This window comes from Protopterus annectens, chromosome 8.part1 (genome assembly GCF_019279795.1).
Source record: "Protopterus annectens isolate FY-2018-M chromosome 8.part1, PAN1.0, whole genome shotgun sequence".
Lineage (NCBI taxonomy): Eukaryota > Metazoa > Chordata > Ceratodontiformes > Protopteridae > Protopterus > Protopterus annectens.
This window is the reverse complement of record NC_056742.1, coordinates 261,738,664-261,766,075: the sequence shown is the minus strand read 5'-3', so window position 1 is coordinate 261,766,075 and position 27,412 is coordinate 261,738,664. Positions and strand designations below refer to the sequence as shown.

General features: G+C 42.5%; 1 protein-coding gene across 1 annotated transcript in view; it reads left to right on the top strand.

Moving 5' to 3' along the window:
- CHMP1A (charged multivesicular body protein 1A) overlaps nt 1-27,412 on the top strand; it is a 451,574-nt gene that overhangs the window by 251,123 nt on the left and 173,039 nt on the right. Inside the window, exon 6 of the mRNA XM_044081850.1 lies at nt 17,991-18,184. Coding sequence (XP_043937785.1) covers nt 17,991-18,184 — 194 coding nt within the window. The remainder of the gene's footprint in view (nt 1-17,990; nt 18,185-27,412) is intronic.

Sequence of the window (27,412 nt, the reverse complement as noted above, 5' to 3'; positions counted from 1 at the left end):
TGTCACGATAGGACGCCCATTTGTGCTACCTCCTCCAGCAGCCACTGTGACCACGGACGCTTCACTGATAGGGTGGGGAGGCATTTTCAGGTAAAGACTGCCCAAGGCACATGGACCGATCAAGAGACACATCTGCAGATCACTGTCCTAGAGATGAGAGCAGTACTTTTGGCATTGTAGTACTTTTAGGACTCTGTTCTTCTGGGTACGATTGCGATTCAGACAGACAAACATGTCAGTGGTCTAGTATTTGAACAAACAAGGAGGAACCAGATCTTATCCCCTTTGTCGAGAGGCTCTCAGAGTTTGGCAGTGGGCTGTTTCCACCCAGCGCTTTCTGTTGGCAACTCACATCCCGGTGAGATCCAGTGTGATAGCAGACAAACTGAGCAGGGCAATCTTGTTGCCCTACGAGTAGTCCCTCAAGAAAGAAATTGCGGACAGGATATTCCACAGGTGGGACCAGCCTTGCTACGACATTTTTGCCAGTCACATTAACACGAAATGCAGAAGCTACTTTGCCCTGATTCCCCCTCTGGTAGTAGTCCCACGGGATGCACTTGTACACGATTGACCTCCGGTCTCCTCTATGCATTTCCATCAATCCTGTTTATACCCAGGGTTCTACAGAAAGCAAAATCCCTGGGAAGGACCATCATTCTTATAGCCCCTCATTGGCCTTGTCAGATTTGGTTCCCCTTCCTTCAACTTCATCTTTTGGAGGTGCCTTGGATTCTGGACCCAGTTCCAGACCTTCTGACACACCCGTCAGGAGACCTACATCCCTCTATGCAGTCCCTGAAGCTGACAGCTTAGCTGCTCCAGTTCCCATCATAGCCAGGTTCCATAACCTTTCCAATGAGACGAAACAGATCATTTTGTCTTCTCATAAGTCTTCCACTAGAAAGCTATATCTTAGCAAATGGAAGAAATTTTCTATATGGGCCTCTAAAAATAATATTGATCCTTACCAAGCCCCTATGGCTTCCATATTAGAATTATTGACTATTATTTTTAACAAAGGAGCTGCAGCAGCAGCAGTTCGAGTTCAATTGGCTGCTATTTCTAATTTTCATCTTGGATTTGAAGGTTTAAATATGTCTCACAGGTTATCCAAAGCCTTTTTCAAAGGGACTTTTCATATTAGACCACCTGTGAAATCTCCCTGTTCTCCATAGAATCTAAATTTTATGCTTTCACACATAATTCTCCTGCCATTTGAACCAGCTTTATCTTGTGATCTCATATTTTTGTTTTGGAAGACCATCTTTCCTGGTAGCTGTTACTTCTGCCTGCAGAGCGTCAGAACTTCAGGCTTTATCCGTCAAGCCTCCCTATTTAATATTTCATGCTGACAAGAGTATCACATAGAACAAATCCCTCATTATTGCCCATAGTTTGCACCGAAACCAATCTCAACCAGGTTATAGATTTGCCAATTTTCTTCTCCAGTCATTCTAACAATTTAGAGTACATGCTACAAACTTGATGTTCACAGACAGCTCTAATTTTATTTGGATAGAACAAAAGATTTCAGGAAATCAGACCAGCTTTTTGTTTCATTTCAGACCCCAGGAAAGGGAGACCAGTGGCTAAATCAACTCTGTCTAAATGGTTATCCAATTGTATCACCTTTGCCTATTCAGCTGCCAACATGCCTTTGTAACACAAGACTAAAGCCCACTCAACCAGAGCAGTTTCTACATCATCTGCCTTTTCTGCCAGACTTCCCACTGATATTTGTGCAGCAGCCACTTGGTCAAAACCTCATACCTTTATCACTCATTACAAAGTTGACAGGGCCTCCTTTGGTTTTACGGTCCTGAGAAATATACTCCCATGAGCCACCCGAGATTGATGGTGCTTGGGATGCTACCCATCAGTAAAGAATGAATGGCGAGATTGAACAACTTCACATAAAGAAGTTATATACTTACCATAATGTTCCATGTGAGTTCATCTCGCCTTCATTCTTACGTCCCTCTCTCCTACCCCCTCCTGGGCTGATGAGATGCTGAATCCATCCTGGTTACTCAAACCTTCTCTTCCTTTTCTCTAGGAATAGCCAGAAACGAAAAAATAGCAACCACCACTGGATTCCAATATTTAATGACCAGGAACGATAAAACAGTAACGTATACTAGATAAGCGCTTTCGGGCTATGCCCTTCAGATAAAAGCAACATTCATAACATCTGTTCTTAAAAGAAGTGGCAACCAATTATATGCTAGTATTGTACCCGCCGTTTCTTAAGAGTGGGTTTTAAAGGGACCACATCATTAAGACAAGGATACCTGTGTGCTGTCAATTCCAGTATCCATTTTGTTTGTTCTAATTCTGTATCATTTATTATATCACCCCTCTAACCCCTCTTCTGACTCATTCTGTATCCTTATAGCAGATAAGTGATTCAAAATCCTAGTTTTAAATTTACAGTTAGTCTTGCCTACATAGTCGCAAGTGCATTTCTGACATGTGGCTAGGTAAACCAAATTCATGGTGTTGCAATTGGCGTTAGCCCCAAAATGGTAAACCCTTCCTGTAACTGGGTGTGTAAAACTAGAATCCCTATTCAAACTACCACATGCTTTGGAAGCCCCACATGGTCTGTTCCCTCTACTGACCATCACCTGTTTGGAGCTTTCCATTCTCTCATTGCCCAAGATTTCCTTCAGGTTTCTATTTCTTCTAAACCCAAAATTGGGATGATCACCTATGACCCTCCTTAGCTTCTCATCTGTTAATAGAATCTTCCAATTCTTCCTATGTCTCAGACCTCATGGATGTTATTGCTGTTAGGTGAGCATTAGTCTAATCACACCATCAATACTATTGTTAGTACGTGGAACAGTGACACCTCTCCGTTTTAGCCATGGTTGTAACCTAGTTTCCCTATATTGTCTCTGTCGTTGAATGATGTCATTTATCTTATTACCATCATAGCCCCTTTCTTTAAAGTGCCCTGTCATCTTTACTAACTCATCTTCATAATTCTGGTCTTCAGTGCATAACCTAGAGACTCTTCCCATTTGTCCTGTTACAATGTTGTTGAAGGTAAATCTAGGCTGCATACTATCCTGTGTCCGAATATTATTTTTCCAGCAATCCTTCCTATAAAGTGTACTCTTAAACCCTATTTCATCTTGCATGAGCCTCGCATCCAAAAAATCTACAGTGTCAACTGTAGATTTTACAATGAACTTGAGAAAGCTAGTAGTGGACTCTAAGTATGTTACAAAACTTGATAGATCACTTTCACCCCCTTCCCACAAAAGAAAAATATCATCTAGAAAGCACCTATATAGGCATACTTTGTCACTCCAAACATTATTGGTGCCCAAAACATACTCTCGCTCCCAACAGGACATTACCATATTTGCATATGTATTAGCACAGGGGGTGGTGCCCTTGGCTACCCCCTGTACTTGCCTATATGAATTGCTAGTGCATGAAAAAACATTGTATTCCAGTACTATTGTTAACAATCTCTTAATTAATTACAACTTAGTCCCATCCATTAGGTGTAATTCACTCAACAGGCTGATAACAGCCTGCACACCATAGTTATTACTAATGACCGTAAATAAACTATTTACATCTAAAGTCACCATAATATATTTATTTCTAGTGACAGCAACCTCAAAATCTTGCAACGAGGTTAGAAAATGTCCTGTGTCTTTGAATACTTGTTCCACGTGTAGCAGACAAGGTCTCAGGGTGCACTCAAGCCATATTGAGAGATTCTCAGTGACCCACCTTCTCCCCAATTCTGTCGGTCTGAGGAGTGGGTTACATAGATCCTTATGGATCTTGGGTAGAGCCTTGAACACTGGTGTAAGCAGATTTTCTACCCATAAAAAATCCAAGAGTTCTTTATCCATTAAACCCTCATTCAACATCTGCTACAACTGACATCTAACCTCTCTAATAAGACCTTGCATACTGATGGGAGAAACTTGAACAAATGTAACTTCATCTGTTAACAATTCTAACAACCTACTATAACCTACCAGGGAAGTAAATATTGTGGGAAGAAATATCCAGGGAATTGTTATGGCTAGGCTTGTATAGGCCTTAGGGCTGATAGCCTAGTACCAACCTATGATGATCTTCTCTACTTAGCACCACTACTGCCCCCCCCCCATCAGCCTGTTTTATTATAATCTGAGACAAAGTGTGCCTATATAGGCGCTTTGTAGATGACATTTTTCTTTTGTGGGAAGGGGATGAAAGTGATCTATCAAGTTTTGTAACATACTTAAGTCCACCACTAGCTTTCTCAAGTTCACTGTAAAATCTATAGTTGACACTGTAGATTTTTTGGATGTGAGGCTCATGCAAGATGAAATAGGGTTTAAGAGTACACTTTATAGGAAGGATTGCTGGGAAAATAATATTCTGACACAGGGTAGTATGCAGCCTAAATTTACCTTCAACAACATTGTAACAGGACAAATGGGAAGAGTCTCTAGGTTATGCACTGAAGACCAGAATTATGAAGATGAGTTAGTAAAGATGACGGACGGCCACGGTGGTGCAGTGGTTAGCATTGCCACCTCACAGCAAGAGGTTTTCTGGTTTGATCCTTGGCTGGGGTGCCTTCTGTGCGGAGTCTGCATGTCCTCCCTGTGGTCGCATGGGTTTCCTCCGTGTGCCCCGGTTTCCTCCCACATCCCAAAGACATGCTGTAGGTGGATTGGACACTCTAAATTGGCCATAGGTGTGAGTGCATGTGTGTGTGTGCCTTCCGTGGAAGTTTGGGTGCAGGGCTGGCAACTCGACACTGTAAAAACTCCACTGCCAATCGTGAGTGGGCAGGTGAACCGCTGTGGTGACCCCTAACCGGGAAAAGCCGAAAGTAGAAGAAGTTAGTAAAGATGACAGGGCACTTTAAAGATAGGGGCTATGATGGTAAAAAGATAAATGACATTGTTCAATGCCAGAGACAATATAGGGAAACTAGGTTACAACCCTGGCTAAAATGGAGAGGTGTCACTATTCCACATACTAACAATAGTAATGACAGTGTGTTTAGACTAATGCTCACCTATAGCAATAACATCCATGGGGTCTAAGACATAGTTAGGAAGAACTGGAAGATTCTATTAACAGATGAGAAGCTAAGGATGGGTCATAGGTGATCGGTCCAATTTTGGGTTCAGAAGAAATAGAAACCTGAAGGATATTTTGGGCAATAAGGGCATGGAAAGCTCCAAACAGGTGATGGTCAGTAGAGGGACCACACCATGTGGGGCTTGTAAAGCATGTGGTAGTTTGAATAGGGATTCTAGTTTTACACACCCGTTAAAGGAAGGGTTTACCATTTTGGGGCTAACGGCAATTGCAACACCAGTAATTTGGTTTGCCTAGCCACATGTCAGAGATGCACTTGCTACTATGTAGGCAAGACTAACTGTAAATTTAAAACTAGGATTTTGAATCACTTATGTGCTATAAGGATACGGAATGAGCACAATGCCTTATTTAAACATATTTCGAATAATGAGGGGCATTATTTTATGTTCATGGCTATTTGGATAGTCAGAAAAGGGTTTAGAGGGGGTGATGATATAAATGATACAGCATTAGAAGAAACAAAATGGATACTGGAATTGACAGCACATGGGTATCCTGGGCATAATGATGTGGCCCCTTTAAAACCCACTGTTAAGAAAGGCGGGTACAATACTAATATATGATTAGTTGCCACTTCTTTTAAGAACAGATGTTATGAATGTTGCTTTTATCTGAAGAAGGGCATAGCCCGAAAGCTCTAATCCTGTATACATTGCTGTTTTATCGTACCTGGTCATTAAATATTGGAATTCAGTGGTGGTTGCTGCTATTTTTTCATTTTTGGTTATACTTTGCTGTTTAGCAGTTGAACCTTTGGTGAGGTATTTTTATTTGTGTGTTTGGACTTTTCTCTAGGAATGTAAGATGACCTATTATATTAGTATACGCAGCAAACAAAATCTGAGGTTATTCACAGGTGCATCATGGGATAGGGACTTGGCCTCGAGCTATTTGAAGACCTCGAGCTTTGCAATTGGCTGTCGGAGACGAGGGATCGGCTCCGAGCCCATCAGTAAAGATTGAAGGTGAAATGAACAACTCACATGGAACGTTATGGTAAGTACATAACTTCTTTTTTTATTTTGTTCTCCTCTTTGATACCACACATGTCTAGCCTCCCTCTTACTATGCTGATTTTAACATGGGAGAGTGTCCTGTTTTCTCCCACCTTATGTGGTTGGTGTTCTGGGTTATCTCCCTCTGCTTTTTCCTCACAGCCAGTGAAATAAGACTGCACATATGGCCGTATGTTTTTTAAAAGGATGTTTGCTGGAAGTAGTGAAGATCATCTTGCATTATCCCTTCATAAACACACATTTTATAGCATTTCTGGCTACTTACTGTGCACTTAGCACAGTGCCAGCACTACCCCAGACATGAATCTTCATCTTGTAATATATTTAACTCTACTCTGTTGTCTATGTATTTCATTAATTATTCAGTTTTGTCAGCCACTTATCAATTACAAAATTTAAGTCATGTCAAGTCCATGTCCATTTCCTGCTTTTTACTATGGGTGTAGCACTTGCATTTCTTTAATCATCTTCTGTGATCTCTGAGAACGTTTCTTCACTCTGGTTGCTGATGCTTACTTTTTTTTTTTGAAAATGCTGTTATCTTCCTTTCCTTTTCTCTCTCTTGTTGTAGTACTGGGAAGGGTTTTAGCAGTAACCTCTCTGCATGCCTGTCATCTTCGGGACTTGTCAGCTGCCACAGATCCACAGATTCAGCTGCATCTTTCCTGCATATTTACTCTGTCCATTTGTTCCTGCTGAAAGTCCTGTAGGACGGCTTCTGCTTCCCAATATAATTTAGTATTACCGCTGTAGAGGATCTGGAAAATTGAAAGATTAAAAAAAGTTGAGTTTAATTCCCAGACTCATGCACATAATAGTAGTTGACATGAATTTGTTCCGTCTTTGGCACATGACTGCAGAGTAATCATTATCCACAAATACTCTGTTTTGATCCAAGTTCAGATTGGCCTGTAATTTCTATGCCTCAGTTAGCAGTAGGTCTTTTTGTTAGTAAGATTGAAACTTGATTAGAACTGGTCTTGGCATCTTTTTAACAATTGCTGCTAGGAGATTTATCCTATGGGTTCTTTCAACTTTAAGTTCCTCTACAAATATCTCAGTGCATTTACGTGTAATATCTTTCTTGAACTTCAGCCAGTTATTGTTCTCCATTTTTTAGGTATTGCTTTAAAACATACAATGTTAAGTTGTCAATCTCGCCTTCATTCTTGCTGGATGGGTTCGGAGCCGATCCTCGGCTCCGACTCGGCACTTGCTTTAGCTTGAGAACTCCTTTTACCAGCTCGAGGCAACCCTATATCCCATGATGCAAGGCGGAACTACCTCAGATCTCGTTTGCCGCTTAGCGAAAGAGGTCTCCTTTGCCAGCTGAGGTAAGTAATTTTTTGTCAAAAAAGCTTAGTTAGGGATTTATTTCCCCCTTGTTTCCACTTTCATAGTGTGTTGTGTGTTTACAGCCCACCCTATTCCCTTACAGTTCAAAACTTTTAATTTCCTTTGGTAATTGTATAAAAGTTAAGTTAGGCCTAGACCCCATTGGTTAATCCCTACCTGTGTGTCTGTGTGTTAGGGGATTAATTGTGTGTGTTTGTTGGGGTGTGTGTGTGACTTCTTCCTTAGAAATATGTCAAAGGAAGGCAAGGTCTCAGGCTTCAAGAAGTGTGACTCGTGCTGTCAGAAAATGTCTCTGACAGACGGTCACACTTCTTGTGTTTACTGCCTGGGGCCTTTGCACCTGCAGGACTCCTGTGCTTTGTGTCACTCTTTTAGCCAGAGAGTCCTGCAGGAACGGAGGAATAAGTTGATCCTCCGTGGCTTACTTAAGCCAGAAGGTTCTCCCTCTAAAACAGGGTCTGGTAAACCTTCTAAGCCACCGAAGGTTCAGGCTACAGTATCCAAGCCTCCTTCGGTGGCTCCGGCTCCGTCGGAGCCGAGATCGGCTCCGGCTGGAACCGATCTATCTGCTTCCAAAGTAGTGGGTTCGGCACCGATTGGTTCCGACACCCGGTCTACTGTGGCCTTGTCGGCTTAGGCTGGAGCCGACACCTTATCCAGCATCGGAGCCGAGAAACCTTCGGCTCCATCTGGAATTCAGGGGACTTCGGCTCCGATGACTTTGTCGAAAGAGATCTCGGTCCCCTTTGCAGAGTATCCACTGCCCGGGTCTCCTCTTTTGTCGGAGCGGAGCCATCGGAGCCGATCTTCGAGATCTTCCAGGCTGTCTGACCACGACTTAGAGAGGGTGGTAAGCAGGCTGTTGAAGTCGCAGGCACTGGCCCAAATGCTCCATAGCCCGTCTCAGCAGACTTCGACTATTGTTTCACCCCTTGAACTTCCTCCTCCGACTCCACACCAGAGTTCAGAGCCGGAGCTTCTCGGGACAGCGACTGTTTCGGCGCCGGAGCCGATACATCCTTCGGCTCCGATCTCCTCCTTGAGGCCTTCCTTGGAGGGATCCGGTCGTCGGGTTTCCCTTGTCGGCTCCGAGGGGGCTAGTGGCATCAGACCCTTGTCCGACCCCGCTCTCCCTCTCGGGGCTTCGGCTTTGGTAAGCTCGGCACCGACATCAGCCTCGGAGCCTTCCCTCTCAGTGGAGCCGGGAATTCCTGTATCCTCAGATCGGGGATATTCCGGTCTCCCGGGGAGGGGAGCCTTTGAGGTGATGAGGAGTGTCCTGGCTACTGAGCCAGGTCAACAGTCCATCCCTCTAGCTCCTCCCTCTTCAGTGCCTGTAGACACCTCTTGCCAGCCTCTTGCTCTCAGGCCCAGGGATCCATCGCCCCAGGTTTCCCCATTGGGAATTTCCTCCTCTTCCGAAGTTTCTCCTGATACGGCAGGTGAACCCCCTCGGAAGAGGATGTGTAAGAGGAAACACACAGACTCCCCCGAGTCTACTACATCTGATACCGACTTAGATGAGTCGGAGGGTTCCCCACGATCCCCCTCTGAGGATGTCTCCTTTTCAGACATCCTTGAGCTCTTCAAACAGAGGGGGAATTGGCCATCCATTGATCCCTCCGAGGATGTCGGTATACCTGGAGGCTTTTGGATCCCGACCCTCCACCTCCTGGGTGTCTCCGCCTTTCGACCCACTTATGCAGGTAGTGGCTCAGAAGGCGTGGGCGGCTCCAGATTCTGTGGAACCTGTCCCCAGGAGACCATCCAAGTTTATTACGGCCCCTACGGACAAACAGTTTCTTTCCAAGGGCGTCTCTGTGGATGCTATGGTGGTGGCGGCCACTAAGAAGGAACTGGCGGATCCTTCAGTACCTGTCCATCCTCCTAACAAGGATTCTAGGACCATGGACAGGTATGGAAAGCCGATGTTTTCTTCAGCGACCTTTGCTATGCGTTCGCTGAACTACCTTTGTCACTTCACCAGGCTTCAAAGAGATATTCTCAAGGAACTGGGTGAAGTGGTCCAGGATCCTTCTGCTGCTGGGGCTCAAGAAAAGATTGCCTCACAGCTAGCAATCCTGAATTCCTTATCCAACTCCTCCATGCGGCTCATATCCTATGCGGCCGATGGAGCGAGCAGGGCCGCAGGCACAGGAGTTGCTCTTAGACGCCAAGCCTGGATGCGGCTTTGTAATTTTGCGGACCCCTTTAAGGCGTCCTTCACTAATACCCCCTTTGATGGTTCGGCTTTGTTCGGACCTCAGGTGAAGGCTACCTTGACCAGGTGTGAGCAGGACGGTAAAACTCTTTCTGCCGTTGGAGTCCATTTTTCCACCCCTTCTAGACCATATCCCAAGGGTCAGAAGGGAGGGAAGATGTGGTTCCGCAAAGCACAAGGAGCTACACCGGACACACGTGGTCAGTTTACCCCCAGAGGCAGAGGGGGTAACAATAATAGACGCCGCCCTAGAGGCAGGGGGGGTCCTCAGAACCAGGGCAACAGGGAGTCTCTTCCTGAGAAGCCCTTTCAGCATCCCTGAGGTGTTGCCCGACTGTCCACCCTTGGAGGCAGTCGGGGGAAGGATTTCGCTGTACCCAGTAGCCTGGCATTCCCTCTCACAAGATATTGTGGGTAAAGTCGATCATATCCGAGGGTTACAAAATCCCCTTCGAAAGGTATCCCGTACCTCAACAATCCCTTCCAGACATCTCACCCGGTCAAAGGGATTTGGCAGAACAGGAGGTTTCAAAGCTCCTAGGAAAAAGAGCCGTCCAGACTGTGCCGGCAGACCAGGTAGGATCCGCGTCTACTGAGATTCTTTTGGTCCCCAAAAGGACGGGAGATTGGAGACCAATATTAGACCTGAGCAGTCTAAACAGATTTGTCAAGAAGGCAAGATTCCGGATGGTCACGCTTCAGTCCATTCTGCCCTTTCTGGGCAAGGACAACTGGATGTGCTCTATAGACCTTCAGGACGCGTACCATCACATAAAGATTCACAGGCGCTCCAGAAGGTTTCTCCGCTTTCGGCTAGGGACCAGTCATTACCAATTCAGAGCCCTGCCCTTTGGCCTCACTTCAGCCCCCAGAGTGTTTACCAAATGCATGGCAGTGGTCACAGCTCATCTGAGACGTCAAGGATTCCAGGTGTTTCCTTATTTGGACGACTGGCTCCTCTCCGCCACCACCAGGTGTCAGCTTCTTCAGACCAGAGACTACACTCTGCAGCTTTGCAGGAGTTTGGGAATTTCAGTAAATTTCGAAAAATCTTCTCTGCGGCCTTGCCAATCTATCACCTTTATAGGCGCAGAATTAAACACCGTCAAAATGTTAGCGAGACTAACAGATCAAAGAATTCTGGACATCCAAAAATTAGTTCGGATTCTATTGCAGAGCAGCAAGGTCAAAGCCAGATTTATACTGAAGGTTCTAGGTCTTATGACTGCGGCCATTGTTCTTCTACCACTGGCTCGCTTCCACATGCGTCTTCTGCAGTGGATGCTATTCACTCAGTGGTCGTACCACAGTCTCCCGATGAGGCACGAAATCTTAGTCACACAGTCGTGCAGAACTCATCTGAATTGGTGGATATCTTCCCTCTTCTTCATCAGGGCCGACCCTTTGTTCCCCTCCTCCAGTTCCCACAGTCACTACGGATGCCTCTCTGATCGGGTGGGGGGCATTATCAGGGCAGGATGGTCCACGGACGTGGCAACCCATAGAATACCATCTGCACATAAATGTCCTGGAGATGAGAGCGGTGCTTTTAACGTTGCAGGCCCTCAATGACTTTCTTCCCACGGGGACTATTGCAGTACAATCGGACAACATGTCCGTGGTCTGGTACATCAACAAGCAGGGCGGGACCAGGTCCTATCCGTTGTGTCGAGAAGCTCTCAGACTTTGGCAATGGGCAATCTCCTCTCATCGGTTTCTGATAGCAACGCACATCCCCGGCAGGTCCAACCTCTTGGCGGACAGGCTGAGCAGATCCATTCTGATGCCTCATGAGTGGTCTCTCAATCAATCTGTAGTGGATCAGATTTTTCTGAAGTGGGGCACTCCTTGTTGCGATCTTTTTGCTACTCCTCAAAACAACAAGTGCCCCGATTTTTTCACCCTCTTTCCCCTTCCAGGCCAACCCCTGAGAGAGACTCTAACCCAGGATTGGCCCCGGGGACTTCTGTACGCTTTTCCTCCTTTTCCCTTGATTCCACAAGTCATTCAGAAAGCCACCGTTTTGAGGGCCAAGTTGATTCTCATTGCCCCTTATTGGCCTCGACAAATTTGGTTTCCGTCTCTGCATCGTCACCTTCTGGTGCAGCCCTGGCATCTGGACCCAGTTCCGGATCTCTTGATCCACCAGTCGGGTCAGCAGCACCGGGCCATTCATTCTCTCAACCTCACTGCTTGGTTGCTCCACTTCCTTCCCTAGCCCGGCTACCGATGATCTCTGACTCAGTCAGAGACATCTTAGTGTCTTCTTTAAAGTCGTCCACTAGGACTGTTTATGCTAGCAAGTGGCGACGTTTTTCTATTTGGGCAAATTCCAGGAATATTGATCCCTTTACTGCTCCTGTATATTCTGTTTTAGATTTCCTGGCTGAGGTTTTTCATTCAGGATCCTCTTCATCTACAGTTAAAGTTCAACTGGCTGCTATTTCCAAGTATCATGTTGGCTTGCATGACAATAACATTATGTCTCATAGATTATGCAAGGCCTTTCTGAGAGGAGTTTTTCTCCTAAAGCCGCCTATAAAGCATCCTCCTCCACAATGGTATCTAAACTTAATGTTGGCATCCTTGATGCTACCTCCCTTCGAACCGTCTGCTTCATGTTCTTTGAAGTTATTGACCTGGAAAACTATATTCTTACTGGCTGTCACTTCAGCAAGAAGGGTTTCCGAGATTCAAGCTCTCTGCATTCGTTCCCCTTACTTGGTTTTTCATAAGGACAGGGTATCCTTAAGAACGAATCCGTCCTTTCTCCCCAAAGTTGTGTCTCAAACCAATATTAACCAATCTATAGATCTACCAGTCTTTTTCCCAAACTATTCCGACAGAGCTGAACAGAAGCTTCATTTTTGGATGTCCATCGTCAGCTCAGGTACTATTTGCATAGAACTAAACAATTCAGGAAATCGGACCAATTATTTGTCTCCTATGCAGAAAACAGGATAGGTCTTCCAGTTTCTAAAGTGACCTTATCCAGATGGTTGACTTCCACCATTTCCTATGTGTACTCTCTGAGGCAAGCAGCTATCTTCTAAACCAAAAGCACACTCAACCAGGAGTCTATCCACTTCTGCAGCCTTTCAGGATAGACTACCCATTGATACCATTTGTGCAGCAGCTACTTGGGCCACGCCTCATACCTTTGTCTCTCATTACAAGTTAGACTTGGCCTCCAGAGACAGGGCCAGTTTTGGTTCCACAGTTCTCAAGAGTCTGTTCCATTGAGCCACCCGGGATACAGGTGCTAGGGACGCGGTCGCATCCAGCAAGAATGAAGGCGAGATTGACAACTTAACATTTAGAAGTTATGTACCTACCGTAACGTTCCATGTTAGTTGTCTTCTCTCGCCTTCTTTCTTGCGTCCCTCCCTCCTTCCCCCTGGCCTGGACAGATCTTGAAGAGTTCCTATCAGGTTGTTTTCCTCCTGAGCCTTCATATGAGGACTCTTATTATGAACTTGTTTTCCTAATTATGTTAGGTTAGTCCTTAGCAGGGTAGGTTAGCTACCAAACGAGATCTGAGGTAGTTCCGCCTTGCATCATAGGATATAGGGTTGCCTCGAGCTGGTAAAAGGAGTTCTCAAGCTAAAGCAAGTGCCGAGTCGGAGCCGAGGATCGGCTCCGAACCCATCCAGCAAGAAAGAAGGCAACTAACATGGAACGTTATGGTAGGTACATAACTTCTAATTTTCACATATAGATCTGTCTTTCAGTTTGATTAATTTAATTTTATAAGTCTTCCTGTGTTGTTGCACAGTCTGCAGACTTTCTTTGGAGCTCCATTAATGTCTGTTTTGTCTGAGTGCCAACTAAGAGCTTCATCATTTTCTTGAATTTTTGTATTGATTTTATATAGACCTTGAGGATGCTGATGACCTTAAAAAAATTCCCATGCATTTTTGTTGTTTCCTCCAGTGCGAGCCCTATTGGGTCTCCACTTGATTTGGTCATGTGTATGTTTTGCACTAATTGTGCCACTTGGTTTGACAACTTTAACACCTCCTGTATGTTAGTTTTAACTTTCCTACCAGATATCTTTCTTTTTTCCTCCGTTAGTAGTCATAGGACAATTTCTGGGTGTTTTTCAAATGTTCAAGAAGAGTTTTTGGCAAGTTTTGCAGAGCTTGTCTCCTTGAAGTTGGGGGAGTCCAATTTTGCTGCTTTTCACTATGCCATCATTTACCAGAGCAGGTTATTTTAGATAATTGTCAGAATTAGAAAGTTTGAGACTTGAAACCATATATTGGCATGGATATGTTCTATAACTTCTTGTAGTGTGATGTTCTAAAGTAATAGCTATAAATGGAAGAAATTGTGTTGTAATGTAATTATGTAGTGCTATCTTCGGCCTATGATAGGGTAGTATACACAACTCTAATCTGTAAATTAGAGCAACTAGATATTAATGTGTAATCTTGATAAGGTAGCTAGCAACATGACTTACAAATAGGAAATGGCAAGTATGATATAGAACTCGGGCAGGTGAAGCTGTAGGCTACAGTCAGTGTGTCCAACAGGGTCCTGTCCTGTGCCCATACTTGTTTCGGTTGTAGCTTTCTGATTTATCTTTATCCTGGGTGTTCTACAGTTTGTATGGAGATGACTTTGGAAATATAGAAAAGGATTACATCTCTTACGGGTAAGGCAAATCTGCAAAAGAATGTGACTAAATTGTCCAAATGGGCACTGGATAATAATGTGCTGATAAATGCATCAAAAAGTAAACATATGAGATTTGAGAGATCAGAACTGAAGAGGGGATATTTAATTTAGCAGTCAATGATTAAAACCATGGATTCATATAAGGACTTTGGTAATATGGATGTATCCATCTTTGAAGTTTCTCTGATCATGTCATCCAGTTGGCTAATAATAACTTTGCAACTGTAAGCTGAATAAAAAGATGTATAAATTCTAGGAAGTTAGAAATTATGTAATAAAAGTTAGTAAGTTACATTGTCCCTGAACTAGAGTATGAAAGAGATGTATGGTAACCTTATAAAAATGCTAGCATGAGTATGTTAGAAAGAGTGCAGTAGAAGTAAACCAGGGGCATCCATGGATGTGAAAGCTTAAGTAACTATGAAAGGTTAAAATATCTGAACATGTTCACTGTCTAATATAGATACTTAATAGGAGTCCTTTTTCAGGTATATAGGGCATTTAAAGACCGTTATCTCTGGAAATGATGGAGGTTATCAAAGAATAGTAGAGAAGCATTAAACAACCTGAGTAAGAGACTTTATAGGAATGGGAGGTGTACTAATTGGTACTCTGAGAGAGTAGCTGATGCTTGAAGTAGACTGCGAAATTATATTAAAGTAAGCTCTAGTTTAGATGTTTTCATGAACAACTTGAACACATTATAAGTAATAATTGCCAGCTTTGGTATATTGGTAGGCTAGAAAGACATTGTGGCCCATGCCTGAAATATTTGAATGCATACTGCAAACTGAACAGAGGAGTGCATTTTTCTGGGTGGGAACATCACCAAGGGAAAACATTTCCTGTACAAATGGTGGGGAATGTTTATAAGAAAACACTACCCAGGTAAATCTTAGTCTTATTTATAACATATTCACAGTCCTAGGTGTGATGCACTGTTATTTACTGTAAAGGTCATTAAAAGACACCATACAAAAAGTGTATTGTATTACAGTGGATTTAGAGGGAGAGCATTCTACAGGCTAGACTCCTTTCATCATACAACAGGCAGGAGAGTATCTAGAGATAGCTGTGTGTAGTAGCAATGCTGTATGAGTGCAGTTTCCATATGTCGTAGTTTTGTATTACATGGTACTTGCGTGTTATCTCAACCAGATTTCCAACGTGCCCTAATTCGTTATATCGGTCTGAAAATATTGATGTTAATGGTAAAAGGGGCGTGTAAAGTACTAATTCTTGGTATTCTTACTATGACATGGACAGTTTTTCCATAAAAGTCTAAATTTAATTGACAGAATAATGCTGTCATCTGAAATGCGGCTAGACAGACATGCACGGCATACATTACAGCAACTTTACACTGAACACTACAAGTGAACGAACATATTTCAGGATCGGACAGCAACCTCTATTGACATTGTCTTTGAGGTATGAAGATTAGAAACAGTCACAGACTAATAGTCGTGGGGTTTGCATACCTTGAAATACAATTTCACGTCAGTGTTGTTTAACCCAAGATGTAAACAAGACGTGAATGAACAAAATTGACAACTGCCATCGTTCTTTCAAAATTAACTTCTGCGACCATGACTTTTAAGCTTCTCAGTGTACTGTAAGGCATGCTCATGTTCCATTGCAATGCAGTTGCAGTACACCCAAGATATAAACAAGCCTACCTAAACAGCAACAGTCTTTTTCTGACATTTAATTGATAACAGTCGTGAAAAGAAGACATAGTGGTAAAGAAAACACACAAAACCACATTTTCACACCATTTACAAGCACATTTCAGGATCAGACAGCAGCCACTATTGCCGTGAAAAATCTGGTTGAGATAACACGCAAGTACCTCTCGGGGTGTTGAACAGTTATCCTGAGGTTTGTGGTACCAAGTTGCTGCAAGAGGATACTGAGCACATAAAAGGAGAATGAATGAGATTCAGAGAAGAGTGAGAAGAGCCACATGGAGCATTTGCAGCAAACTCAAGCTAACATGGCTGGTGTTCATTTAGAAACATTGTCTGGCTGTTTATACTTTCCACCATTGTTATCCCATATCCCAGAGTTATATTATTTCTTCTATTACATTGTAATCTTGAACTGCATAGTTGGTTCAGTTGCATGCTAAGATTCCTGTTATGGTGGGCACATTGTAGTTGGAGACTTTTAGCAACTGTGGATACAACCTTTTCCAGGATACATTTTTTATTAAACACTAATACGCAGACATATACCATTACATTTAGGTACCTACTCCTGCAACCTGATATCTCCACAGCAAGGGTAGAGTTTCAACCTATGAGGGAGGGCTGCAGCTCAGTGAACTTTTTTCATCAGACTCTGTTGGAGCTCTGTTTATGGCTTGCTGGTTGTATTTAATAGTTAACACTGTAGCGTGTAAAAGTCTTCATTGAGCTACAGCACTGAGCTTCTGAACTTGACCTGTTTCTAGTATATAGCTTTGCACCCAAAAGGTTTATAGCATATTTGTAAATTTAAAAAAGTTAATCTCTGGCCCATATCCTTATCTTGCATCTGATGAGCTTGTATAGTGTTTAATGTGGAAACATTACTTTAATAAATGCCATCCTTTATTAGGAGTTGTGTTTATATTTAAGCATATATTTTTGAAATGGTTTTCTACTTGCAGTTACATTTATATTTTAATGTCTACAGCAGTGTCAGTATTCTTTTAGGAACTAGCCATCCTAGCTATGCAGATACCTTGCCTTCAAAAAAACAAAAGCATTGCCTGTTTTCCCTTCACATGATTTGCTCCCCTTTTGAGGGTGTGTGTGTGTGTGTGTGTGTGTGTGTGTGTGTGTGTGTGTGTGTGTGTGTGTGTGTGTGTGTATATGTATATATATATATATATATATATATATATTTCAAAAGCTAGTCCTGGCAACTTAAGTTGACACATGAATGTTTGAAAATGGAAGCCTTCAGCTTTGGTGGTAAGCGGGATAAAGCCCTGACTATTGCCCAGGTTACACAATGTCATTTATCAGCTCAGGTGTTTGCTGGAGCTGGCAGGTGAGAGGGATGTGGAACAGGTTATATCTTGGTGGTGGCTTTTAGCTCACCAAGCCACCAACTGCTGCTAGCTTTCAATTGTGAATGGATAGGAGCATGCACTTGCAGAGAGAAAGCACTTTTGGTTCTCATGGTAACATGAGTAGCTCATTCCTCCACTCAGGGTGTGGCATTAGGCCTTAAAATTCCCTTATGGTTATGATGTCATTGAGGGTGAAAACAACCATCATGGCTGCCTGTGTGATGGCCCTCTGCATGGCTGTTGCTTTCATGTTGTGCTATGATAATTCCCTAATGTAGGGAATTGAATGTGCAGAGTTGAATCCCTTGATTGGGAGAGCCTTGGTGGTTTGCAGGCATTTAGACAAAAACACATAGGAAGCCAAGAGAACAGAATTTGTATTAGGCCTGTGCTGGCCACTTCTAAGAAAATCTGGTTTTGCTCACATTGACTCAAGTGTTTTGTTGGCATTTGTGGAATGGACTTTAACCTTTGACTATGCATAATTTATCTTTAATCTTCAGTCTACTTATTTCCTTAGGTAATGGAAGATTCTATGAGTTCTGCCACAACACTGACTACTCCCCAGGAACAAGTGGATAGTCTGATTGTGCAAATAGCTGAGGAAAATGGGCTGGAGGTTATGGATCAGCTCAACCAGCTTCCTGCTGGAGCAACAAGCATTGGTGAGAGTTCAGTGCGTTCGCAGGATCAGGAAAATCAGCTGGCAAGAAGGTACAGTGTGCTTTCATTTTAGAACATGATTAGATAACTGTATTATAGTAATAAATATGTTTTTGTGATTCTTCTTTCCACATGGGTATTAAAGGAAAGCAGTGGCACAGAGCCATTCACAATTCATGTTTAATTCCTTGCAGAACCCATCTACTAATCTGTTTTACATTGATGTGTTCCCTCGTTTTACATTTTAATGGAAACTCTGGTTGTGATTCTCAAAGTTGTAGTGATAAATTAACACTTTTATCCATGACAGCTGCATTTGCAGTCTGTAGCTTGTGGATGTAATGCTTTGCTCTATAGTATGAATTCCTTCTGTTGAGGATTAATTAAGAGAATGAAGGTTAAGAAAATGTGGAATTGTTCTAAACTGGAGAGTCACTCTTGGCTGATTTTTGTGGAAAATGAAAAAAATTAAAAGATTTGAGGAATACCAGTGTAGTTGCACTTTTCAAGAAGCACATGAAATCATCGTGTAGAAATTGAAACATTGCTTTTTTACAAGGCTGAGAATGTCTTGCCCATATTTTTCTAAACAGTCTCCTTACCATCACTGAACAAGTTGCATCAGAATTTGTGTGGCATCATGCCATCTGGGCATGATCTTCATTGCTAAGCATATCCAAGAAAGTGTTGAAATTACATTAGGACCTGGTTATGGCTTTACTTGACTTGACAGATATCTTTAATTTAAGAAACCATGAATCATTTTGGAAGGTGCTGATGAGATTTGTCTGACGGACCTGATTCCTCAAGGTACTGAGGCTTCTGCACATTCAGATGACTGGCAGCAGTTGTGTACAGGGTTTCAAGTAGATCCAGTTATCCTGCGTACTCAAGTCAGAAAATTATGTTTTTTTCCCAAATCCTGTTTTCCATCTTCCTTGCAGTCATCTTAATCCTCATCATAGGCTTTTTCTTCTTCCCAAAATTGACAAATATAAAATGGAGAGAAGGATGTGTTCTGTCTTGTGTGAATACATTCAGAGGTTTTTATTTTTTAATATGTTTATCACTGACCTCTACACTAATGGATGCCATTCTTGCCTGCAAACTAGGAGTGACTTTTTCTATTAGATACATTTGTGTAAGCTTGCTGAAGTCTGGGATTAACACTCAGAAATATTGAAGTTCACATTGCTCTGTTATTCATAATGAGGCCTTGCAAATGGTCTTCCACAATTCACTTTTGGAAGGACTGACTTAGGAGATGGTTAAAAACTTCAGTTTTTAATGCCCTGCTCTCTCTGAAAAATAACCTGTAGCACATGATATCATACTAATACCACCTTTGAAAAGTTGCTTGCCATATTTTCACCTGCTGTAAGTTGCAAAAGAATAGCAGGATAGCTGTGCATTAGTTCATAGAGAAGTACTAGGCTAGCTGCCTTTGCCAGACCATTTTAAGCCTAGCTAGTTTCCATTCAAATGTGTAAATCAAACCCTTTACTTTGTGTTTTTAAGGTAAATACCTTAATCATTATGCCATCCCCCAGCATGTTAAGTTATTCCTGCCCTTGTTGCTGACCATGAAAGTTGTGTACCTTAATGTCAGCATAGAGTTTGGAGAGGTACCATCAAGAATGTCTTTATAAAATCCACTTAAAAGAGAAGACTGCACATCATGAGTTTGACCTTCTTTTCAGATACCAAAGTGCAATATCTAATATCAGTGGCCTTCTTTGATGGTTTCTTGTTTGCATTCATCTTTTCCATTAATTAGCATTTCATAAAAAAATGTTGAACCAAACCAACGAAATACCTTCGGCGACACCAATAAGCGTACAGCTGCTGTTGAAAGGAATAAAACGCTGGACACCCTGCAATAATCCAATGGAGCATGAAGACTTGCAATCCTTTAATGGACAAACGCAGAACTACACCAACAGATACAGCAAACACGTAAAGCACTTCTTCAGTTTGATAACCAGGTAAAGGGTTGGTCAACAGACACTTTTCAGCTATGACCCAGGCACTGCTTCTTCAGGAGGTAGGCACTCGGTGAATCTTCAAGGATGGATAGATTGCGGAATGGAATATGCAGCAAGCAACACTCCTAAGGCTCTCCTTCCTCGAAGAGGACTCTGCACCACTGCGGTGCCGGGGACAAGAAGAAATGCGTTTGCTCTCCAGTGGAGCCCGTTGTTAAAGCGGGGCAAATAACAACCACAACAGACAGTTAACACCTTAGTAAAGCAGGCAGTCACAACTCACCACCTGCTCCCACTTACAGCTAATAAAAGCAAGAACAGAATCCTTAGCTCAACACAAGCAAAGTGATGAGGACGTTCAAAGCACAGTAGCGTAGAATCGCTCCTGTCTACATTAATGACAATGTAGGAGACCGTCACTTTTAGTCCAATTTGCTGTGGGTTTCACGTTGGTACCCGATTCTGCACCTACTCCATAGAAGGGTAGGTGCAGAATCGGGTACCAACGGAAACCCACAGCAAATTGACTAAAAGTGACGGTCTCACATTGTCATTAATGTAGACAGGAGCGATTCTACGCTGTGCTTTGAACGCCCTCATCACTTTGCTTGTGTTGAGCTAAGGATTCTGTTCTTGCTTTATTAGCTGTAAGTGGAGCAGGTGATTGTGACCGCCTGCTTTACTAAGGTGTTAACTGTCTGTTGTGGTTGTTATTTGCCCCGCTTTCTTTAACAACGGGCTCCACTGAGAGCAAACTGCATTTCTTCTTGTCCCCGGTACCGCAGTGGTGCTGCAGAGTCCTCTTCGAGGAAGGAGAGCCTTAGGAGTGTTGCTTGCTGCATATTCCATTCCGCAATCTATCCATCCTTGAAGATTCACCGAGTGCCTACCTCCTGAAGAAGCAGTGCCTGGGTCATAGCTGAAAAGTGTCTGTTGACCAACCCTTTACCTGGTTATCAAACTGAAGAAGTGCTTTACGTGTTTGCTGTATCTGTTGGTGTAGTTCTGCGTTTGTCCATTAAAGGATTGCAAGTCTTCTGGCGTTCCATTGGATTATTGCAGGGTGTCCAGCGTTTTATTCCTTTCAACAGCAGCTGTACGCTTATTGGTGTCGCCGAAGGTATTTCATTAATTAGCATTTCGTTACATTTTGAAAAATCCTGTGCTCTGTGATGAACATATTCCCATTCTGAAGTACTTCATAATGCTGTCCACTGAGTGCATATGCACTATTTTTTTTACACTTGCCAGTTTTGTTTTTACTCATTGTGCAGTATGATTATGGTTCTTGCTAGTGTTGCGATGCTTGTTTGTTCACATGCCTTATAAACAAAGAAATTATTCATATGGCTGTCATTCATCTGACCAAGATCTACATTAGCATTAGTTTTAAACTCTGAAGGAGAAATATGACATCATGATCTCTCACAGGTGTCCTAGATTTAACCTTGCCACTTGTCTGGGAGGGAGAGACACTCTTGTTAGCCGTGGGAGATCGAACAGGGAAGGTTTCCCCTGTTGTGTCAGAGTGCTGTTCCCAGCTCTGGGGAAGCTGCTGCTGCTGCTGCTATTTGTAGCATGGTTGACTCCATTTTTTCCTGTCGGAAAGAAATAGGAAGTCAAGTATGTATCTACTCTTCTTCAATTTTCTTTGGATAGGAGTAGTTTACGAGGTCTGGCTCAGGGTTTAATTCAGGCTATTGATCCTTCTTGTAAAACAGTTTCTGGTGAAAAAAATAAAGACTTCTCTTTTCCTGAAGATTTTTAAGAGTCTGAATTGGAATAGGAAGATGCAGGGACAGATATAGGATTTTTTCCTCAGATTTTTTTATTCAGAGAGTAGAGCTCAGGTTTTGCTTCCCCTTTTGAGGGTTTCTCTTTCTCTGAGAGAGGCTATTGCAGGAATGTGCCCGCATTTTCAGTGGGAGAACACTAAGTTTTTTCAGTCCCTGAGAAACTACTATGAATTGTTACCGAACAATTTTCCAGAAACTACACCTATTCCCTCTGTTCTGTCTGCTTTAGATGATGTGTGTATTACTGCTTGCAGTTTTCCTGGTAGCCAGCTATCTGCACCTAAAAAGGCAGGTAGGATGTATAAAGTTCCTCAGTCTCTTAAATTTTATACACCATTCTCAAACCTGATCCAGCAGCTACAGCTTTTGTTGCCCCTACTGCTCCTAAGCACTTGGTTAATTCCAATCTTTTTTCTGATAAGGATGGGAAATTATTGCTAGGTATGGGAAAAGTGTATACTTCTGCAACATTGATTTTTAGAATTGTTAATTGTTAGGCAAATATGTTTGTTCTGACAAATTGCGAGAGTATGAGGAATGTTTTATCTGCAATTTATTTCCTGTGAGGAAAAGCCTGCTTTAAATAACTTAATTTCTTCTGTTGCACAGGTCACTACTCCTTGTTTATAGTGAGTGTATGACTTTGTTTATAATTCTTCCAGGGCCATGGCCACTGGTACTGTTTTGAGGAGGTTTTCATGGTTGCTTCTCAGAACCTCCCAGATGATGATAAAATGAGATGTTAAACTCTCCCCTAGTTAGACATTTACTGTTTGTCCCCTCTTTTGTAGAAGTGATCAAAAGCTGTGATGAAAGGGGCAAGCTGATCCAGGGACTCTCATAAGATTTTTTTTAGTCCTTCTTTTTCAAATTTTCCAAGGGAGTTTGTATTTCCTCATCCAATTTTGGCAAAAAAATAGAATAAACCGTCTCAACAAAATACAGGTAAACAGACATTTAAAAAGAAATGGCAAGGGTTTCCAAAAAGAAGTCTTAAACATCCCAAAACAGGTCTATATCACAACGCCGAACTCACAGTTCGAATGTTGCAATATTGAACCATAAACTTCGAAATCTAATGATAACAAAAACACCGAACAGAGTTTTTTTTTCCCAGTGGAAAAAAAATCTCTGTTCCGTGACAAAAAAAAAAAATTACACTTTAAACTTAAACTAAAGTGGGGGGGCTGTGTCCCCCACACCCCCCTACTTAAATAGACCAACTCTGAGATCACAGCACAGTGGAGGAAATAGCAAAGCCCTGAAAACGACCCACCAATCTTTTTTCCCTGGGAAAAAAATTGGTGTGCCTTGGCTTCACTATTTTCGTATTTCAGACATTTGTGATCGATATTACAACGTTAGGACTCCTGTGAGTTTGATGTTGTAATATAGACCCCCCAAAACAAAGGACAGTCGAGCAAGTCTGAATAGCTGTTTAAGAGACCTTGTGACCCCCCTCCCACCCTGGTCTCTTCTTTCTTCTAGAAAGTCTGAATCTCCAGTTTATTCTCTTTTGCAATATATTGTTTTAGACAAATGGGTTCTGAAAGTCATTCATTGAGGTTACGTATGGCAGTGGGAGGAAATTCCTCTTTTTCAGGTGTCATTCTTCGTCCTCCAGATCAGATTTCTTTTTTTCCCCCAGTTCTCCTACACACGCTGTCCCAAGGAATGATAGAACCAGTCCCTCCTTCCCAGGTGAGGAAGGGATTTTATTCAGGGATGCTCCTAGTGCCAGAGAAAGTCCTTTGAGACCAGTTCTGAATCTTCCTTTCCTAAAGCTAATTGTGATAGTGCCCAAATTCAAAATAATATCACTTCACAGCCTGTTACCTCTTCTTTCTCTTTCAGTTTTCCTGGCAACATTAAATTTAAACAGTGCTTATCATTGTGTCTCTAGTCATCCAGACTTCAAATGTTTCTTAAGGTTTTGAGTGTCTGGATCAAATTATCAGTTCTCTGCCTTATCATTTGTTCACAAAGTTTCTAGCACCAGCTCGGTAGCTCATTGCAGGCTACAGGGTATCCACATTTTTCCATATTTAGATGACTTGCTTATCTATCAGTGTCACACTCCACTTTGGTGGATCTCCTGCATATCTGTAAAATGTACAGTATCAGAGTGTTTTTTTTTTTTTAAGTGTCAGAAATCTTTCTGTCAGATGGGAGATCTCTTACACAGGCTGAGATTCCAAGAGAGCATTCAAAATCCATGTGCACAAAGGTGGGCCTTATGCAAACCCTGGAAACTACAGACCCATAAGCAGACTAGTCTCGTATGCAAAGCCATAAAAAGAATGATCATGGAAATGATCAATAATGACACAGGAAGTTTCCAGATGCTGGAGCAAACCCAGTTTGTTTTCTTCAAGGGCAGGTCATATCTACTTAACCTGGTGGACTTCTTTGAGAGGGTCACCAAAGCAATGGATGATGGCAGAATGGTTCACACTGGCTACCCTGAATTGGCCAAGACATTTCACCCGATACCCCACTTGGACATTGTTGACAAATTAAGAATTTAGGTACAAACCCTTATGTCACCCAGTGGATAGCCAGCTGGCTCATAGACATGCCTCAGGAAGTTAGAATTGGGGAGTCCACTTCTACAAAGAGGCCAGTCACAAGTGGAGTCCCTCAGGGATTGATCCTGGGACCAATCATTTTTGGCATTTACGTCTGTGAAGACAAGGGCAGTGGCCACTAGCTGACTAAATTTACAGATAATTGCAGACTAGGAGCTGTCATTGAATCCCCCATTGACACAGACAAGTAACTATTGTCAGAACCGTGGACTAAAACTAAGTGCCAAGAAATGCTTAATAGTATCCTTTGGAAAGTCATCCAGCCATGGTAACTAAAATGTTGGCAACGCATCCCTAAGAGTTGGCCCAGAATTCAAGGACTTTGGGACAGATATAGAGAGTAATCTAGCCTTTGACCATCATGTGTCTACAGTAGTGAGGAAATCATTCTGTGTTGTGCAACTTATAAACAAAGGTATGACATGTATGTCCAAAGAATTCATTGCTCCACTGTATTTGGCGTTCATCATACCTGTCATTAAGTACAATACCCCCTTTGGTATGTATCTAATAATTGGAACGTATGCAGAAGTTTCTCACTAAAAGAATATAGGGTGTAAGTAACATGTCCTTTTCACTCTGCCTTAAGACCCTATCACTGTATTCTGTCTCCTATAGACTGTTGAGGGGAGATCTATGCCTGGCATACAAGGCAGTGTCAGACTCCACTTTGATGGATCTCCTGCATATCCGCAAAATGTACAGTATCAGAATTGCCTAGTCTAAAGACTTAAAGTCTGCCTGTGATATAAATAGGACCTGCTGGAGAGACAGGTATACATCCCAGAGAATAACCCTTCTCTGGAGCAGGTTCCCCATCCATGCGAAGCAGAGCTCCCCCCAACCCAAGTGTAACTTGGACAATTGGATGGGGAACAGGAAATTCATCCCTGGTTTGGCACCTATGTCTCTAATGGACACAAGAAGCCTGTAAATGGTTCATCTCCCAAGCCCCTTCTTACACTTATCAAGGGTATGAGAACTTGTCAGAGATTTGGGATGCATGACTAGGCATAAAAAGGCCCTTGTGGTCGTTCGCCTAGTAAATGCCTATGAACCTAAAACTTTTTCTCGACTTCTTCATACAGGATTGTGTTCTTGGGATGTCAACTAGACAACTCACTTTAAAGAGCTTTTCCTCCATAGGAAAAACAGATTTTTATCTAGATCTACTTCTAAGGTTTTCCACTCAGACACTGGTCACTGCAAGGGAATACTTCAGGATTTGTATCTCTCATAGCATTTACGATTCTCCTAATACACCTGGCAAGCGTCCACATGAGAAGGATACTATGGTATCTGTAATCTGTTTGATCTCAGCATCATTACCCTTTATTTTTTCAAATCCCAATACTGGGGTTTGTCAGTAAAGAAATATTTTGTTGGAGACAACAGATATCCTTAAATCCAGGTCTCTGTCTTCTCTCTCCCTGTTCCAAAGCAGTCAGTCACCACAGACTCTTCAGTCTTTGCTTGGGAAACAGTTTCAGGAGGGTTACATGTGGAGGGATGTGGGAAACCAAGGACAGATGCAAGCACGTAAATGTCAAGGAGATGCTTGCCCTGTCAATGGCACTCAACCCTCTGAACAATCTTTGGTCCCCATGACCTTTTCAAGTGGTTACAGACAATACCACAGTGATATGGTTCATCAACAAGCAAGGAGGAACCAAAATTGCAGACTAGCCATGTTTTACATTGGGTTATAGCTTCACAGCACAATCTCACTCTAGAGGCATCCTACATTCTTTTCGAGCAAAATTGTGTTGCAGGACTAGGGTATACCCTCACAAATGGAAACTAGATCAGAGGGTCTAAACAAATTTGATCCATCTGTGAAGAGTTCTTAGAGTAGATTCATTTATCTCCACTCTGAACAAACAGCTGAAAAGATTAATTTCCAGGACTCCATGCAAGAAGACTTGGAAGACAGATGCTTTTTCTTTGGAAATAATGTTCCTGTATGCTTTTCCATCCTTTCCACAGGGTACTTCTGAAGATTCAGAAGGAATCCACCAAGATGATTGTGTGACTCCATTCTGGTCCAGGCAGATGTGGTTCTCCCTTTTTTTGGAAATTGCCAGGGGTAGTTGCCACAAGCTGAATCTACTCATATGAGAACAGGTTTATGATGCACCCAACATCAACCAACTTCAATTGACTGCCTAGATGATGGGGTCTTGATTCCTTTTAGGCCCCTGTTTATTGAAGATGTGGAGTAGGTAGTAACGTAGGCAGGAAAGCCTGCTCTGAGAAGATCATATATTAGTAAATCGCAAAGGTTTTCTAACTGGTGCCAGCAACATAACCAGCACTCACTCAGGGCAAGTTGTCTTCTGGTTCAAAAAATGAGAGTTACTGTGCAATGGCCTTTCTTCTTCCTCTATCAAGGTTTAGTTACTATGCTATGGCCTTCTTATTCCTCTGTCAAGGTTTAGTTATCAGCCATTTCAGAATATCTGCCCATGGATCCTCCTCGATGTACGCAGTCTTATGTCAAAATGTTCTTGAAAGGGGTTGTGCATAGGAGGCCTCCGTGAAAACTGGTGACCTGTCTTGGGCCCTTAATTCTGTGTTTGGGAAGCGTATGCTTTTTCCATTTGAACTAACTAATCTAGCTGACTTGAGGTTCTTAATGTGGAAAACTGTTTTAGTAATTGTTCTGACCTCTGTAAGAAGGCAGTCTTGAGTTACAAGCTCAAAGCTCATATGGTGAATTAACCCTATCTCATTTTCCATAGGACCGAGTTTCTGAGAACTAATGTTTTTTTATGCCTCAGGTGGTATCCAAGTTTACTTTAAGCCAGACTATGTCTTCCCGCTTTTTTTTTTTTTTTTACCTGACCCTAAAAATGAAGGAGAAAGAATACTCCGTACTTTGGATGTCGACAGACAAGTTGGGTACTATAC